The sequence below is a fragment of the Hermetia illucens genome, chromosome 3, assembly GCF_905115235.1.
Source record: "Hermetia illucens chromosome 3, iHerIll2.2.curated.20191125, whole genome shotgun sequence".
NCBI classification, from domain to species: domain Eukaryota; kingdom Metazoa; phylum Arthropoda; class Insecta; order Diptera; family Stratiomyidae; genus Hermetia; species Hermetia illucens.
In genome coordinates, this window is record NC_051851.1 from 13,062,078 (window position 1) to 13,081,705 (window position 19,628).

The following is a 19,628-nucleotide window of genomic DNA, read 5'->3' on the forward strand; positions in this document are numbered from 1 at the left end:
CGAAGTTTTGGATAATTTTTTTATAATTGGCCCAATTTCAGCAATAAAAAAGAATATTTTTTAGACCTTTTATTTCAAAACATCCCCTTAAATCTTAAAATAATGTTTATGACTATTATTTTGTAATTAATACGTGAAACATATTTTAGGCATCCTCTCATAGTAACTTCAAATCAAGTCCCGTGCCAAAATCCGATTCGGAAGATCCGGTGCGACGTGATTCGCCGTTGTCAAATCAAGGAGCTGCTGCTAGTCTCAGTCAATCGCTTAGTATTAAACAAGAGTTAATGGATGCACAGCAGCATCACTCGTCATTACCGCCAGAATTGTTGCCGGTAAGTAACACCACATTTTCATATTCCCTGTTCAAATTCAAATATCCTTATTTTAAAAATAAATTCGTATCTATTCTGTAAAAAAAAAGAAACCTATCTAACATTATTTTTGAATAATCTACAGAATCGTTTTCAATTACCGTTTAATTTTGTTAAGGTTTTTTCTTTGGACCGGTTCGATGGTTCCAATTTATAACTTTTATCCTTTTTTTGTTAGTATTTGCTCATGCTGTTCATATTCATTTTCTTGTAAGTGTACTTCGTTTTCATGTGAATGAAGTAGATAATTTCGAAAAAAAAAAAGAAAAATTTATATCAAAAATGTACATAAAAAGCTTTGAAATCATTGGTCCCCTGCTGGTAATCTTCACTAGGAAGTAAGTCGAGAAAATCTATTGTGGAACTATCGCAATATTGTTTCATACGAAAATCATAAGATAATAAATTATTGATTGCACTTGTTTTGGAAAAATTCGGAAATGGAAAATGAAATTATAAAAATAGGAATGGAAGGAGAATATGTTATGCAAAATAATGTCTGAAATTGCTGAAACACCCGACACATATGTGAATTTCCGTAGATGTTAGTGTGGAAACCGTGCGTTTTCCACAGCGCGGTTTCATGATAAGTAACACATATCGTCAGTTTAGGTACTTCGAACAACAAATCGACCGAGAAAAAGAAAAAATCTAAACAAAATAATATTGACATGCATATTAGGCATACGATTTGTTCAAAATAAGATATATTTCGGTATTCATTCATACAAAAAAAAATTTATTAAATTTTTGGCAAACTGCATTAAAGTGATAATTTTGAAAAATATATAATTTACAAGCCAAAGGCTTATTTGATAGAAAATTCGAGTCCTTCCCTTCTTATTTTTATGTTTTGATATTTCATTGCCTCTACTTTATTTTTTTTTGTTTCAAATGGCAAATAGAAGACTGTGGTGTTTGGAAGTCCTCGGCAACATAATGAGCAAATGTTACCAACAATAACAATGTTAACTACCACACCATCGGTTGCCCATCAGCAAATTTCTTTGCAGCACCACCCACAGCCCCAACAATCACGTAGCTATCATCAAACCCAGCATTATCAGTCATCAATGGCGCAAACACAACCACCACCCCTCCACCAACGCCAGCAGCAGCCAATTCAACAAATTGAGAAACAATTACATCAAATCCACCAGCAACAGCAACATCTCTCTTCCATACAGAAACATATAAAAACTTGGATACCCCCTGAGCATGGGGGTGTTGGACTAAGTCTGGTTGGAAACACTGAGAGTGCTCTTCACAGATATCTAGTGAGTTCAAATGAATCGATTCGTATCTCCCCGGTTGGAAAGTATCAGAGCGAGCCCCATCGTCATGAAAGTGTTATCCAATCCCCAAACTCACGAGGTCCATCCCAAGTTTCTGTTTACGGCTACCATCAATCCGCAGGTGGGAACGTTGCTCCAACAACACGGAAAACAGGGAGATTCCGCGCAAATTGGCTCGATCAATTCGAATGGCTAAAATATGACGAAACAAGCAACACAATGTACTGTACATACTGCAGACGGTGGTCAAACGAGATACCAGATATCCGCACATCCTTTGTAGAGGGAAATTCTAACTTCCGATTAGAGATCGTGAACCACCATAATAAGTGCAAATCCCACAGACTATGCCATGATAGAGAACTGCTCGATCAGCAGCAGCAACTTCAAGTGTCCACCAGCAAACCTCAGGCAGAACCATCCGAATCAGCGCTGACAATATCACTTGCAGGTCATAGTCAGCAAGTAGAACCACCTTTAACCAAAATGGAAATCAGTAGCGCATCTACTGTTTCGTCTCCAAGTGTGCAGGATTCACCTAATATTTCAGCAATGCCTCCCTCTACAACGCAAACAACAGAAAGCAGGACACCAGCCGATATTATCGGGGAAGAATCTAAAGGAAACACTTGAAGAAGACCAACTTATTGGTTACTAATAAATCGCACCTTATGATGTATAATTGCATGTTTATAGTTACTGTATAATAATAGGATTCAGTCAATCTAAGATAAGTGCTCTCAAATTCCTATTGAGTGTAGGTAAAAAGATAGAAGTATATTAGGGAAGTAAATGTTCATTGTTGAATTTTTTTTTTTAGTTGACGCATTTGTTTAAATAATACTGTAAACTAGACAACTAAAAGTTACAAAATTACTTAAAAATATGAGATACATAGTTCATAAGATATGTATGTAAAAGGGCTAGATTTCGTGACAATTGATTTTTAATATAATACAAAAGTTGAAATTAATAATGAACGTTTTGCTAAATTTAAAACAACGCCTTGCATAGTAAACAATATTAGAAATTTGTAATCTCCCTTGTATTCCTATAAATACAATTATGAATATTATTACGTTTTATAATACATTTTAAGGGGAATGATTAAATATTATATTTTATTTTATTTTTTTTTTTTTATGATCAAATGAAGTAAAACTTTATCTTATTACATTTGGAATTATTCGTTTCTTACTAATATTTTTTATTTCGATAATAAATAACTTTAATGCCATCTCAAGGGGAAATGTGATTTCAAACGCATTTTTTGAAAAGTTGCAGGTTATAAGATTAATGTGTATATTATTAATATTCAAACAAATCTTTCGAAATTTTCATCTAATGTTACAAGAAGCATAAAAGAACGAAATGTTTCTTACTAATTAGTATCAACACCGGTTTCTTTTTTATCCTCACATGATTTCCTGTGACCCTTAACCCAATCCGAAAACAAAATGGTTTTAGTGTTTAACACTTGGTCAAACCATCCTATTTGTATCAGGTTGATGACAACCCTTCCTCATAAATCTCTTTAGAAAGTTTATTTTTTCTTCAGATATACTTCTGCTGCCTCTCGCAAAACTCATTTCGATCCATTTGGAAATTCAAAACTTCACAATTCGCAAATACTATTATCAAATATCAAAAACTATTATTCACTCGACACTATGGACAGTTGGGCAAGCTGTGCTCAGAACTTAATGATTAAATTTAATAATGTGTTATTAAATTAATAATATTTTTTTACGCACAACCCGACGATATTATTCAATCGGCGTCCAACGTTTTGTTAGCAATCATAATTCTTTTTCTTTAATCTGATGTAGATTTTTTTAATCGATAATTCAAAAGTATTATCACTTCCTACAAATCAACAACAAACAAACAAATTTAATTGGTCTCCCTTTCGTCTAAACCTTATGAAGTTTCCTTAAAAAGATGATTTTAAATATAATTTCTAATTTTATTTTTTTATTTACTATTCCGAATACCACTAAGGATTCATCTAGATTAATTAATTAAAAAAGTAATAATAATAAATAATACATTAAAACAATTAAAAATTAAAGTTAATTTACTAAATTTTTTTTAAGAAAACTTCAAATATAACATCCTTGTTCAAATATAACATCTTTGTTCAAGTATAAATAAAAAGGAGCAAAACACTTCTATTTAAAAAATTATATAATACTAATTTTGTGCATATATTTCGCCCATGTCTTTTGTTATGATCGATTCGCTTACCAGAGTATCATCTTCTAAAATGCTAAAACCTTCTGCCTGTGCTATGTTCCGTTCTCCTCAGAAATTATGAGATTCCTTCAAGCCAGATATTACATGTTTTTGGGAATTACTACTACCGAAAATTCCTTTCTTTTTGGCCCCTAAACACATGATCGTCAAGACAAAATCATCTAAAGAGGGGACTTTAATAAACCTTATAAAAAGTTAAACGGGACTTCAACGGGTGTTTAAATCTCCTCAAAAGTGTTAAGAGCCTCTTCGAGGAATCGAATTCCTGCTCAAATCAAACAGTATGTCAATATCGTTAAAACCCCAACTAGTTTATTCCTATGCAATTTATTTGTTGTAAAGAAGCACTTTCTAATCATGGCTGAAAGAATTCTCCAAGAGAAAGGAAAAAAATTAACTTTGATTCCGCTTCACTTTCATCAAATAATCGAAAATCTCAACATCACTGCCATCATTGAAATTGAACGCAATGTGTTAATAAAAGCTGCGAGACTGAAATCCTGCTGAACTTTGCCAAGAATTAGATCTTTCCACAATCGAAATCGAACGTTAAACTAGCCGCAGTGACAATGATAATCTGGAGAAATGTTACCCTTCCAAACCATGGAAGTAGCTTTCCATGTTATACTTTTTGGATATACGAGGGTTGAACGCATTGGCAAATTCTGCGAAGGCCCCTTTTCAACATGCTTAAATGGCGGCAAAAAAGACACCTGTGGGCGTGTGAGTAACAAGAAACAGATTTGAAAGTTTTGTTAAGAAATTTGGAGGACCAGTTACGAAGAAACTTACTTCCACTGCTGTCATGAACCTTTCAGCATTCGACGAAGCAACTTACTTCGACTGCTTCCATGGACCCCTCAGCATTGGACTAGCATCCAGTTTGTAAAATTAGATGACGTGCGGTTTCGTCCAGATCAGATGGAATTCGCAAAATTTTACGAAATTTTGAAGGAAGTTTTTTGTAACTTCGTTTACCTATCATGTGCTGCATCGAAGCAAAATTTCAATGGTATTCGAAGTTCCAAGCGGTGTCCCACAAGCATTTTATTGCCGATTTTTGTTGTCAGTGACGTTCTCCATGCTGCCTTGCCCCAGGAAGTGTAAGTCTTCAAAAGACCATGACATCTTTTTTCAGATATCTCCACTATGGCAAATGTTTTCTCGCTCACGTCATGGACCTTGACCAAATGGCTCCGGATTTGGAAGAGGTGACAAATAGAGTCGAACTAACAAAGTTCTTAATCTGACGGATTATTGCACTCTTCTAATCTACATTAACGGGCAAAACATCGAGGGCGTCTATCAAGTTATCTGCTGACGATAGCGATATGTATATATTGAGGGTAACCAAACAAAGTCAGATTCATTTGTTCCATTTGTACCTACATCATAATAGTTATGCATTTAGTTTATAAGACCATTCACTCCATTCACACGGTGAAAAAAAATTACATCTTTATCCTTTTGCATCTATAGGGACCTCCCTTAAACTCAACGTGGAATTGTGTTACTCACTGTAGGCAATGACCTTTCTACTAAATTTCGTATAAATAGAAGTTACTGTTTATAAGATAATAGGTGTGACAGATAGACAAACAGACGGACGAATGGACAGACAGACAACACAAAACCTTCAAAATGAGTAGTATCTTTTGTTAACCGGATATGATTGATTAATAAATAAGCCGGAATCCGGGCACCGGACAGTTCAGGTATGAAACGTTTGTATGTACGATGGTTCCATTTAGACGTGATTTGTAATGTGAACATATGCATCTTATTGTATTAATTTTCTGGGCATTCTTTGTATGACAGACAGACAGACAGAGAGGCAGTGAAGCCCATGGTGTTTTACGCACCTGTCGTGAGACTTAATCCTACGGTCCTCTTCAGACACGGATTGATTTTGTGACCACAATCAGAGCCCCGCTGAGACAAGCAACAACGGTACCAGTCTATACCAAGTGCATGGCTTAGCATTCATACTGGTGGATGCAAGAATTACCTAAATCTCTACCGAACTATGGAGTACGGCACCCGTGTTGATACGCAACACCACGTCGAGGCCCGAAGGTCTCTTCTCGCTTGAGCATAACCACAACCACCATGAAACTCCCACTAGGGGGACCAACCGCAAATAACCGAGCTGTCCTTACATACAACAGGAGTTCACCCGAAGTATGTGAGTCCAGGGGCTTTTCCGGTTCCCATGGTACCAGTATACCCCTGGTAAGGTTTCGTGACCAATTTGCCACTTCAGATGAGTCCCCGTGCAGACTCGGGTCTGATTGCCCTGATTAGGCCTTTGGAGCATTCGCCTACTGAATCACGGCCGGCGAACCAAAGTGATTACAGCGTCTCCCGGTGCCACCACTATAGAGGTTCTCCTCGGCCACTTGGTTTTGGTTTGGCCGATAGGGTTGCCGCCTCATCTTCTTCGCCGCCACCTCTGAGCACCAAACAGAGAGGCAGACCGATTTTAATATTTTGATAAGGGGTATGTGGCTGTGTATTCAAGTCTGTCGTGTCTCCCTCTCTCTTGTCTCAGATCAGAATGCCCACCATGTAAGCGCCTCCGTCGCCCTTTTCCACGAGGTCGGTCTCTGATGCGAAATGCTTCTCAGTGGCTAATTTCAAATTTTCTTAGTAAATATCGAAGTATGACCGGCCGCTATGGCCCGAGAACCTGATTTTCCCGACTTCCTTGATTGAAAAAGCTTCGATAGAGCAGCAGGAAGATCCAAAGTCGATGTCGATCGGTGCAAATACTAATCCTTACAGAGTGACATGCAACCTTTCAGTCTTTGTCGCCGTGCCTTGTACAGCTCGTGAAAGCATTAACGAACGTGGAGACATCCTTGCCACCGACCAAATATAAAATCATTTTTTTCCTTCCACCCGTTTTGCGCTAGCTGTTTGTCCCATGTGATTCACACAAATTTCATGTTTCCAATGTACACATTCGTGTCCATAAGTTAATTGAGATAGGCCGTGATGATGTCTACTTGATGAATCTTCATATCAAATTCAGCTGAAAGTGCATTTAAAAGCCTTAAGGAGCCAACCCCTCCGCTGACGCACGCGTACCATAAAAGCCTATCTCCGGTCGCTAGGCGAATCCTTTTGACCCCTGTCAAGCCAGCATTTGATGCCTCCGTCAGCTTTGTATTTATTCCTGTAGAAATTTCTACATCCAATGATCTTTACATCATCAAGGCATTCGACGATTTCTCAAGTCTTACGATTGACAAGACCCGAATCTCTACTTTGCAATGATGAAGTTAGAAAATTAGAGGACAAAAGGCGATGATAGATATATTCCCCATTAATTGCAATTCCGGGGGGATGGATGGACGTCGCTTATCCATTGATTTTGCGATGTGAAAGAAGATATGGATACAAAATTACATATTAAAAGTAAAGTTTTCAAATTTTAAAGAATTGACCTCATTATAGTAAAATCCTGAGGGGATTATTCAAAAAATATAGATAACTTCTGGTTTCGTGCAGGGTATAGACAACTCATCAGACGCTGCCTCACCTCCGCCCTAAGGGCAGCGTGAACGAAGTGATTACCGGGTGTTGTTTACTCCCTTATATACAATTCATAAACATGACATTAGTATGAATTATATTCAATGCACAAAACGTTAATAAATTACGGCCTAAGCCGGCCGAGAATAATCTAAGTTTTGGGATTAGGTAGGAGTAATTCTACTGGAGAACCAAATTTCTCTTTTTCGCTATGTACGGTTCGCGCTAAGCCTGAATCCGTCTATCTATTCGTTCTTCGTGTCCTAAAATCTGACAGGATCTCAAATAGTATGCCTTAATTTGCTCTTTCCAAAGTGGGTTTTCCTGTTGAGATTAATTAAAAAAGATTGGAAGATTGGGAAACTCTTTTCCGGTGCGCTATATGTGGTATAATTTGAATGCAGCTCGCCAGCTTCATTTCGCAGCAATATTTCTTAGATTGTGTAAACTAATCCACCACCTTTCTTTTTGGTTACCGCCGAAGTCCGCTTTTAAGGTTTTGTATAAACCAAAATCTTATTAAAATCGGTTTACTGCCTCTTCGAATAGCTTTTCTTTATTGTTAAAGTAGTGGAAATCGTCAAAAACCCTAGCTCAGACACGCCAGTGTTACCTCGTGGAACTACCATAAGATATTCCATCACGGGGCGGAGTTAGCTCAATCTAGCTTGATTTTATTTTTTCTATCTACGATATTCGTAATCGCCTTTTGCTAGTCTCCTCCACCTTACGAAGTATACGATGGGTAGATACAATCATGGAGGTGATTGTATTCCATACCAGCATTCTCTGCACCACATTTTCAAGAAAAAGCGCGCCGCTTCACGCGGAATTTCCTCTAGGTTTTTCCTCTCATTGATCCCCAGACAATGGATAAATACATGCTTATGGTCTTCTGCAAATCCATTGCTGTTTGCAAAATCAGACATTGGCGGTATACTCCATGCCTGGGTCAAATTATGATTAACCCAACCAGTACTTCACTGGCGCTGAGCGCTATTAACATTTCTGCCATTTATAACAGATGTACCTTCTGACGTTCTTTTTTGCGTAGAGAAGATATTGACATCACATTGTATATGCTCGTCCCCTAATCCGCCACGATGTCAACCGGCATCATTCCTGAGATGACGAATATTGCCTTATCTGAGACGGTTCCGAATGCAAAAGACACTCTTACAGTTGTTCTTCTATAGACCACACTCAGTTTATACGCACTGCATGATATTTGAAGTGCTCTACTCCAAATTGAGTCTGCACAAAGTCATACCGCGGTCCTCCCAAGTTCAACATCATTTTTACCAGAGCCATACTCACAACCATATTGCACGTATTGTTTAAAACATGTCTGCCATCATTCCCAAGCATTTGATGACCAGCTTGGAAGTGATTATGTGATTGTCAATTCTAATGCAAACATAATTTCTACCACTGTTTCTGGTCCACGGACCCCTCACTTTCGGCTGGCATCGAAGCTTATAAAAAATATAGTCGACTTACGGTTTCGTCCAGGACAGAGGCATCTCATCAGACGCTGCCTCACTTCTGCTGTGAAAGCAGCGTAATTGAAATAGTGACCGGGTCTTGTACATGACAAAAACCATCTACTAATTTCAGCCCAAAGGCGGACGAGGCTAATCTAAATTTTTGAAAGAACAGGGCCAATCGGGGAGAAACTCTTTCCCACTGTTTCTGATCTACGGACCATTCGCTTTGGGCTGCCAATCAGTGGGAGAAAGCTTCTCTCAAATTGATCCGGTCTGCTATCAGATGAATGATGGACTCAGGTATACTCATAGACTGAACAAAAATGTTGAGGTCAACAAAACGAGAAATCTTTTTGCAGCTGCTGAGATCGTATCTCATTTTCATCATCAGCAACGGCGCAACAACCAGTATCCGGTCTACGCCTGCCTTAATAAGGCAACCCCGAACCTGAAGGACCAGTTGGTACAATTTGTCCCGTTTTTAGGCGCGGGAGACTCGCCTTCATCCTTCTGCGTCTGCAGCCTTTCGTTAAAAAAGAGTTGCCAGCGGTCACCACGTGAAGGTGGAGATAGGGTTTGGTAGTAGAGCTGTTGGTGTTGGTTTAGCAGGCATTTCCCCCCGTTTTATGCTCCATCGTGAATACCAATCCTACCCTTTGACCTTCTTAAGATATTGCTCTTAAGAAACAACCCCATCAAAAGGAAAGTAAATTTGGCAACTCAAGATTTAATCTATTCCAGCTCTATTTCTTTTAGCATACACTTATAGATGAAAAAGTAAAAGAGAGGCAGAGTAATCTGATATTATATAGACAACTTACAACTTTTACCATTTTAATACAATTTTCATGCAGCATAGAAGAAGACAAGACAAGAAAATGAATATGAACATGTTTTACATTCCTCATTTTTTTTTTTTTTTGAAACTTTTAAAGAGTATTTAGAGCATCACAACTATATTTCAATTAATTGATAATATTTTAATTAATTAATAATTAATTAAAATTACCGAGCTTCCTGACTTCAGTAAAAATGCAATCACAAACATACTAAATATTATTTAAATTTTCCCCATAAAGCCCGGATCAATGAAATTACATCCTGAAGATATGTCAAGCATTTTATCATCACATGGCCTTTCATCAAATGATACACGCGATGATAATTCAGACAGTAAACAGCAATTACAACTTGATCAGTCAGACAACATAGACGGTAAGTACAAAACCTACTCCTACTCTTCTTTCAAAATCTACGTATATTTAACACTCCTTTAGTTTGTTTTCCTAACCAAAAAAAACAAAAAAACAAGAAATAAATAGAAAATTATATCTCATTCAGTTCAGAAAATAAATCGCATTGATGTCTGATGCTCAAAAAAAAATGCCACTTGTATTTATTTACTGCAATTGTATCTTTAAAGTGCCTCACTCAATGCTATTTATTTATGCTAATATGAAGTTTAATCATTACCACCAAAGTAACAAATTCAAGTATGAATTTTGCAGAGCATTAAATAGATTACAGTTTTCTTGGAAATATTATAGATACAATAGCTGTTTGTAGAGGAAATTTCAGCAAGTTTTTCTGAAATTTTTTCTATAATAAATAGTAGTTTATAATTTTGCTTATAAATGAAATAAATGTTGCTAATCAGATTTAAATCAAACGAGAATATAACTTGGAGTCTAAATTCTTTGAATACAGTTTATTGAAAAAATATTTAAAAAAAAATTACTTATTTCCCTGATTAGCTTACAAATATATATATGCTGTTTGTTTATAACTTTGTTTGGGTTGATCAAACGTCTTCCGCCAGTTTTTATCATTTTCAGTACTGTTATTTTGTTTTTAGACTTCATTCTTTGATTATTTTTGTGTTTTTTAATTTTCCCTTTTTGAACAAATGTATATATCAAAGGCAATAAAATGAAAGAATTTGATAGAAGAAAAACAGAGGAACAGTGATAATAATAACTAGTAAATGGGGTGGTTTCGACTATCAATATTTATATTTGACATTTACTGCATGCATCTACTTTCTAATAATCATGAAAAAAAAAATTCGCGAACGCACGAAATCAAGATGAATATTCAAACAACCTAAATGTACCCTTGATAAATAAAATGCTAATAATTTCATAGTTGCTATTCAAAAAAAGACAAAAAAAAAACAATTTAAGTAGAAATTATAATATTTATTAATCGAAATTAACCCTCAATAATTTACCATTGAATCATATACCTTTATAATGATCAGAACGGACATAAATGATAAAAGTGAATAATATTGAAACGGATCAACACATCTCCTTTGTTTTTTCTTTAAAATGCGAGAATGTGCATGCTGCATGTACAAACTTTTTTTTTATTATATATACTGAAACTGTATAATCTGATTAGTTAGGGGTTGTATTTTTATGATCTTAATTTATTTTTCTCTTCTACTTTCTATCATTACAAATTTGGTTGGTAAAATTTTATTTAAATTATTCTGTTTTCGTTGTAAATTAATTCTATTTATTATCATAATTATTCACCCTGGTTAGATTTACTGATACGAAATATATTTATTTAAAAAAAAAAGGAAAAATATATTTCATATAATATTTAGGAACTCGAAAAATAGCATAGAAAACAGTTTTCATCTAAACATAGGATGAAATATAAAAGAGGTTATATTCTAGGGAAAATCATTTCAAATCAGTTTTGTGCAGGAGAACGATATGATTTCTGTCCATTATTTTCAAGCTTCAATCAGAAATTATGCCCAACCAATAAATTTTTCGCCTTTTTAAAGATTATCCTTGCAAGATATAGATATTATTATGAAATGAGATTTCTGTGCTGTCATTGGAACTGTTTTAAGTATAAGATTCTATTATTGATTCCTTCACGCCAAGGCAATCATGGCATTTTTCTCCTTTGAAAATTTCAAATCATATAGAGGGAAAATGTGCATAAATAATAGATAAACGGTTTCCAATCAAATTATCTTATTTATTTTTTTTTCTTACTTTGTCATCTTTTCGAAATAACTTTGATGTTGCAATTTTTTATGTAATATATATATATAATTGTAATAATAGCAGTTTTCTTCCGATTGACGTTATTGTAGGCAGTTGAAATGGGTGCGGCTTGAAAGGTCTTCTCTTCTTTTATTTTGAATTAGAGTATCTTAATTCTTCTCCTAAGCCCAAGAAACTAGTTTGAAACCATATAGGGTCCCTCCATTTTTCGTTCAAGTTTTCTACTATCTACAGTCGTCTCAAAGTTTAGACTCAAACGGCAAATATACTTTTTATATAATCTTGTAGAGGGGGTGGATACAATCGTGCAAACGTAGCACAAACTCGTTAGAAGGTTACCCTTACAACTTTCAATGCAATGCATTAGAATATTTAATCTACCGCCCAGGTAACCCTCATACACACAATCCAATTATAATTGGAAAAATATGATAATCTTTGCTAACACATCGAAGATTGCAACGGTCAAAGCTGCGAAATTTTTATATTTTGAAACCATATTCCTAGTTGATGCGTGCTTTACGACATTGATTCGCCACACTACGAGAGAAATTATTTCTAACTATTCCGATTAAATGGAAAGTACATCGATAAATTATAAGTTAACATCGTTTTAAAAAAGAAACGCTTATACAGTAAATTTTGAATCCTTACATTATTTTGCGGTTCCTTAAGTTTGGCTTTTATTTCCATTTTACTTTCTCGAAAACGATTGCAATAATGCTAAATGAATTATTTTTTTTTATTAATTTTTATTTTAAATTCAAACCGTATATTATTAATTAGCACAATCAATGAAAATCTATTTAAGTTTTTCTCGTGAGTTTTATTTTTATTTCATGATTTATTTATTTTTTTTGCCTTGCGTTTGTATTAGATGAACCACTAGTTGAATTATGAAAAATTTATATACATAAATTACAATGTAGATGTCTGTTGTTATAGTTACCTATGATACATATATACCTAGTTATTTAACGTATATATTTTGTATAAGATTGATGAAATTTATCGCAACAGAAAGGAAAACTAAATGCGAATGAATTTTTTTGAAATTAAAACAAATTACGAAAATTATTGAAAATCTTAAAATAAACATTTGTTAGCTAACATTTAAAAATAAAAATATTAAAAATAATAATAATAAATTTGTTATGCAAATCTATTCAAGTGAATCCTTAGCAATTGTTAATAATCGCAGTTTTCAACAAATATCATGAAAAAAAATATATGCGTAAATAAGACGACCCAAAAATATTTGTGAGTTTTTTTTTTTAAATAGTAGAGTGTTCTTAGGCTGCAGTTTTAAATATTTCCGTTGAATTTTTGAGTGATTTGACTTTTATTTTGATTTTTTTTATATATATATATATTGATGAAGCCATTGCACATTTAGTTTTTCCATATATTTATAATTTACGGGTGAAAACAACAATTTAGAAGCATTTTAGCTTGAAATAGCTTTCTTCAGTTAGACCCTTCTGTATATATTTTGTGTTTGTGAAAGTGCTAGTTTGTAGCAGCCTTCATTTAGTATAAATATTTAACAGAAGTGATTTTTAATTCCCCTGAAAATATCCTAGAGGCATATATTTTTGGGTTGTTTTCGCTAAATATGTTATAGAAACCTAAGAACTGAAGTATACCTCAGAGAAAAAAAAAACCAAAGGAATGAGTGGCATATTATTATCACACATCAAAAACGAGATCCTATTTAGCCCCATACGAACATACCTACAACTGTTGAAAATATAATGATGATGCGCCAAACAACAATCCCTTCCTGCCCTGCTAATAAACGAAAAAAAAAAACCTATATAAAACATGGTGAGGCGGATTGGTGTGACGCCATTATTCCCTGTATTGATTACAGGTGAATGCAGCAAACATTTGCATCAATCAATGATAGCGTCACGCCCAAGTCACCATCTTTTAAATCTTGGACACATGGAATCAAAAGGAATACTAAATGGGAATCATATATTGGCTCCAACAGCCCCTGGTGGAACCTCTTCAGCGGGATCAATGACGATGCCAGGATCACCACAACAGCATATGTCTCAACAGCATCATCAGTCCCAACAGCAATCCCACCATTCACCACATCATTCATCATCGAATACATCAACATCATCGGTTAATCGGCGTGATCATAACATCGATTATTCTACGCTTTTCGTTCAGCTTCCCGGTCATTTACCAACTCTATATCGTTGTGTGAGTTGTAATAAGATTGTATCTAATAGATGGCATCATGCCAACATTCATCGACCCCAAAGTCATGAATGTCCGGTGTGCGGTCAAAAGTTTACCCGCCGCGACAATATGAAAGCCCATTGTAAAATCAAACATGCTGATATTAAGGATAGATTCTTTAGCCATTATGTACATATGTGATCGATTTTCTATGTTGTAAACTAAACCAAAAAAGTATTTATAAAACATAGGTCTATTAATATATACAAAAGAAACCAAAAAAAAGTTGTTGATTAGAGAAAATCTATAGGTTTAAAACTATAATTTCTTCGCTTTTTTTATCATCATAATTTAATTCATCCAAAAATACATAATATATGTATATAAAGAAAAAGATCGAGTCAAAAATCTAAAAAAGATAGTAACAATATGCCTCGGCTTCATACCAGATCTATGTTTAAAGTTTAGTTGAATTACGCTGCAGTATTTACTTTATATTTTCATAATGCTGGTGTCGAGTGTAAGGTTCATCTCTTTTTTATAAAGACGGCCGGAGTAACTTAGATAATAACATCTCATCCTTAGCTAGTAGTCTTCCTTTACATTATCAAATTGCTAAACTCTGAGATCCCATTATCCAATGAATCTTACATAGTAGAATGAGAGGAACGGCTGGGTATCGGTCTGAAACTGTCTGAGCATTCAGACGCCTATAATCTCCACAAGGCCCTCATTCGCCACTTGGTTTAGGGAGCAAATGAAGTGGAGAGGACCAACATCTATTGGAAGGTTTAAAGGTATCCTGTTTCATCAAATCATCAAACTCTTTCTTCGGAACAGCAAGCTTCTGGGGTGAAAGATGACGCACTTTTGAGAAGACGTCCTTGCAGGTATAAATTTTCCCTAATGTCTGTAGTAAAGTTTGCAAGGTCTATTAAAGCCTTGTTCTGCAGGTCCACCAGCAGCCCATAGTGGCACAGGAAATCTGCGCCTGATATGGGGGTGCTAATGTCCGCCAGAACGAAACGCCACGAAAATCTTCCGCGTAGTTTGAGACTCACGTCTCCTGTCTATTACCGTATGGAGAAGAGTTCGCGGCAGCCAGTCGTAAGTTTTGTAGGATTGAGGTATTCGGACGGGGTACAGGGTGAACCGACACTTCAGCGCCCGTGTCGGCCAAGAAGCAACGTCTGCTCAAGGGGTCGAATATTGTAAGGCGACATGATACTGCGCTCCAAGTAGCCGTCGCCGAGGCACCCAGCGAGCCTAGCTCTTTGTTGCAGGATTCGCGTCTCCGATGTACCGCCATATGTGTATGCCGACCAAATTTTTTGCTTGTAATAAATCAGGCTAGCATACTCCGATGATGTCACTCAGAAAGGTGTTGACAAAGGCTTGGTGTCTTCGGGTGACAGTGGGGTTCACTTTCCATGTGCTATTCTCATAAAGCAACCCAGAAAGAACACTAGCATAGAATAGTCTCAACTTAATCATTAGTGTTGAGACAACTGCATTTCCAGATTTTAGACAAGGCCATTGACCCATTATATCTCTTTCAAAATACAGAGCTATTTGGGTAAGGTCCATGGCACAGTGAAAGAGGAAACAGGTATCATCAGTGCATTCGCGGTATTTGGGAAGATGTCTCATATTCTATTCAACTTCTCTACGTCCCCCGGACAAAACAGCTGGAAGAATATCACCGATGACAAGAAGAAATAATATCGGCGAAACGATGCAACTCTGGCGGACTCCGCTTTCGACCTCAAATTCCGGTGAGATTTTACCTAGTTGCAGTACGTGACATTTCACTCTATCATATGTCGTTCTGGTAACAGCTATACGTTTTTCGGGAATGCCCCTCCGCGTAGAGCATTCCAGATACACTACCTATTCACTTTATTACGAGCAGGGGTGCGAAGATCTAAACTCTGCGCTTTGTTCGAAAATGATCCGCAGGGTGTTGATGTGGTCAATGCAGGAGGACCTTTGATGCGTTCCAGGGCTAGTTCGGCTATTATCTTTGCGACAGCCGGGAGCACGTAGATGTCAATTGTCAGACTCAAAATGGGTGCCCTTCTTTGGAATCTGAACGATGATCCCTTCCTTCCACTTTCTAGGAAAAGTTTCAGCTTCTCAAGTTTTACATACGGGTGACAGTAGCAGATCTGCAACAACTGCAAGTGCAGCAGCAATTCCAGCGGCTTTACTCATTTTGAATGCATTAGTGGCCCAAACTGGCTCATCGGGGATAAGAAGTCGCCCATTAACGTCCTTCACAGATCCATCGAAAGACTTGCGATCAAATTCAAGCTATTTCGTGATGCGGTATACAATTCTGAAATCATAGTGTTCTGCGGCATCTTCCGCTTTTCTGACCAGCGCAATAGCAAATTCCCTTTTGCCACACCACATACTACACTGAGTATCACGGAATGTCGCTCGGTATCAGAGTTCGAGCTTTTCATACCCCTTTCGTCCATCGATTCGCTTTCATGATTCTGCAATCATCCAGATCTTACGATGCTCCTTCGGGACGTGGTCGATGGATGCGTTGCACCCGGCTCATATCAGTAAACTGGATATGTTCCCGTGATCAGTCCATGCTTGTAGGTACGGTTTTGTTAGACCTTATTCTGCCTGTTCGTGTATTGTACCGATGCCATAACGATGCAGCCAGAGATGAAATGGTTCAACATCTCTAACGCCAAACCACATATTCTGCACTGGTCGTTCTCCACCCGCTCTTTCATTGTGAGCTTTTGATAAACATGGCGCAAATAAATCCTTCCGTCTCATCATAGCACACAGCCATCTTTTCGGGAGGTGTAAATTGACAAACAGCTGCCAGTGTACCGGATAACAAAATATTTATTAGAAATGATTGTTACTTAACTTCAATAACAATTGCACATTAATTCATATCTCAAATGAAGCGTCCTACCCGCTATACAACTGTTTGTCAATGATCTCTTCCATAAAACGTCATACCCCTCGCAGTAAACTGTCAATGCTGACCGTAGCAGGGGTGCCGTATCTACCCATTTCCAATTATTTGTTCAAAAGATGAAAGATAATGAAACCGTATTCCTTTTGTAGGTTTATAAAGCACTAATTATAAATTCGTCCGAACTCTGAAAGAAATTTAGGAACAAACGGAAAATCGAATTTCCTCTAACTAAAGCTTCTCACTCAATAGCTCGACTACACCCTCGAACATCTTTTCGTACACAGTCGCATTGGTGTTGACGCCGGCCTCGCCGAGACGTCCAACCATACCATAATAGGACGTTGGACTCGCCAAGCATTTTCTTTGGCTTCATAACAATTGTGAGCACATACTCGATCATTTTGTCGGTTGAATTTTTCCTCGATGGTATAAATTTTTCCACCAGAAAATAGAACTTTGCCATATTTTTTACCGGGAAATCGTTGCGTAGCAGCAGCATACCGAGTTCGCCGTATTCCCTTCAGTTTTGGCGTTAACATATGGCTAACTCACCACCGGTACGCACCGAGCCCAAGATCTTCTCGTAAAATACGACTCATACTTCCAGTTGAAACGCCCATTTCCACCGACATTCGTTTCTGCTTGCGGAGAGGATTGCGACGAAGACGCTCACGCACAGCATGCACGACATTTGGGCAACGTACGGAGTGCCCCTCCCGCGGCCTGTCAACCACATCAGCTGTTTCGCGATATCGAGCTAATGTCCTAAGAACGAATCGTTCGTTTACCGGCAACTTTTTTAACAAACTGTGCATCTCTTTCGGCGTATTCCCAGATTGGTGCAACATAATAATCGCGATCCTTTTTTCGTAGTTACCAAACTCCATCGTGTTGTCGTTTACACGCGGTTAGGTGCTCTCCGTGCGCAATGTTACCATTTTCGGCGGACTAACATTTCTCGCTATACGCATCGACTGACAGAACTTATGAATATACTATGTAGAATGTAGAAAGCCGTCGAATAGTTCTCGAACATCTTGAAAAGCGGTCGACCATTGTCAGACCATATCATAGTCCTTTAAATCCAGGAAGTTCTATTAGATCAATATGTATATGATCGGTTGTCAGGCATAATTAGGTTTCAACCTACTGAGTTTCTGACCTTGACATTGTAGCTTTTTTAATCCCCGTCCACACATAGGTCTCTCTTAATATTCGACATGTATTTCGTCTCGTAGCTGATGATGATTTTTTTTTGAGTGATACACTTTTTTTCTCTAGCTGTGAGTGTTAAACTTTTCCATTTTGGTTGAGTTAGTGCCGGTTTTAAGGATATTATCGTACCTGCGCCGAGCCATTCTATCCGTTTCTGGGGGTATGCGAGATAGTCCTAGTGCGGTTTTGCAAGTCCGCCGCCGCTCTTCCGTTGCCCATTGGTTCCTCGCCTAGTTATTCTAACTGCCGTAGGAGTAAATGCGGCCACTACTGAAGCATTATAGTCACTGGACGTCGAAGACCGGGTGCTTGCTTGCTCAAAACTTTCTATGACCGATACTGGGTAGGTATTCGAATCTTCTCTCTCACTTGCTTGCATAGTTGGTTTTTTGTACTGAGTTCCTTCCCGTATCGGGTAAAAAACGACTAATTTCCGTTGTAGCACTTCCTCGTTCACCCTCTCCCATCGACTGCATTACCCTATAATTACTATGAGGAGGTGGGAGTAGAATCTAGTGGGAAAGCTGTACTATAATCCCCTGACCCATTCAAAGCGCCATTGCAAAATTACAGGTGGAACTGTTCTGCTTACCACGGTGAAACTATTTTCCCAAAACTCGTATTAAACCACATGATTGCTGGGTATTTTGGGAATACAAATGCGATAAAGACACCGAAACATATGGACAACTATAATTTCCTAGACCAGCACTAGTGCTCGCGGTAAAGGCAAGGCCGAACACGTTAACTGCATTTGAGGGAGCATGCATTGCAAAGGAGATCTTCCCTACCTTATGGAATTGGCAGAACTTTGTGTTGGTATCCAAAACTGGGAAACCTCCAGATAAATCACTCTCTTATTATTCTATACATCATACATTTGAACACCATGGGGACAGGGCTGAAGCAGATATTTTTAGCTCTAGATAACTGATAACTTGGAAGTCATTCAACGTAATTTCCGTAAAACTTTCTTTCTGCTGAAATCATAAAATGGCTGAAAATGTCAGTAATGTATTATATTCAATCAACAGGGGGGAGCATAATCTTCAACAAAAGTCTAGATGAATTCTACTTTCCCCGTCTCTGGAAAGAGGCCCTTATCATCCCTTTCCTCAAGAGCCGAGACCCTTCTTTTGCTGTGAACTACCAGCCCATTTCTCTTCTCTACTCTTGGTTAAAAATCCTGGAAAGATACGTCAACGACTGGTTGACCGCGCACTTCGGTCACCTCATTGTCAAAGAGCAGCATGGTTTCGTGAAACATAGATCTACGGCTTTAAATCTTC

The 19,628-nt window shown here is 37.2% G+C and overlaps 1 protein-coding gene across 11 annotated transcripts in view; it reads left to right on the forward strand.

The window, feature by feature from the left end:
* Positions 1–19,628, forward strand: part of LOC119651012 (sex determination protein fruitless) — an 852,573-nt gene that overhangs the window by 812,197 nt on the left and 20,748 nt on the right. For 7 of the 11 annotated variants that reach the window (XM_038054303.1, XM_038054308.1, XM_038054309.1 and 4 more), the window contains 2 exons: positions 150–335; positions 1,280–2,897. In XM_038054303.1, coding sequence (XP_037910231.1) covers positions 150–335; positions 1,280–2,302 — 1,209 coding nt within the window. In that variant the 3' untranslated portion in view covers positions 2,303–2,897. Of the gene's footprint in view, positions 1–149; positions 336–1,279; positions 2,898–10,028; positions 10,165–13,851; positions 18,025–19,628 lie in introns of those variants that run through there. The other 4 variants (XM_038054311.1, XM_038054314.1, XM_038054310.1 and 1 more) reach the window with 3 other exon arrangements.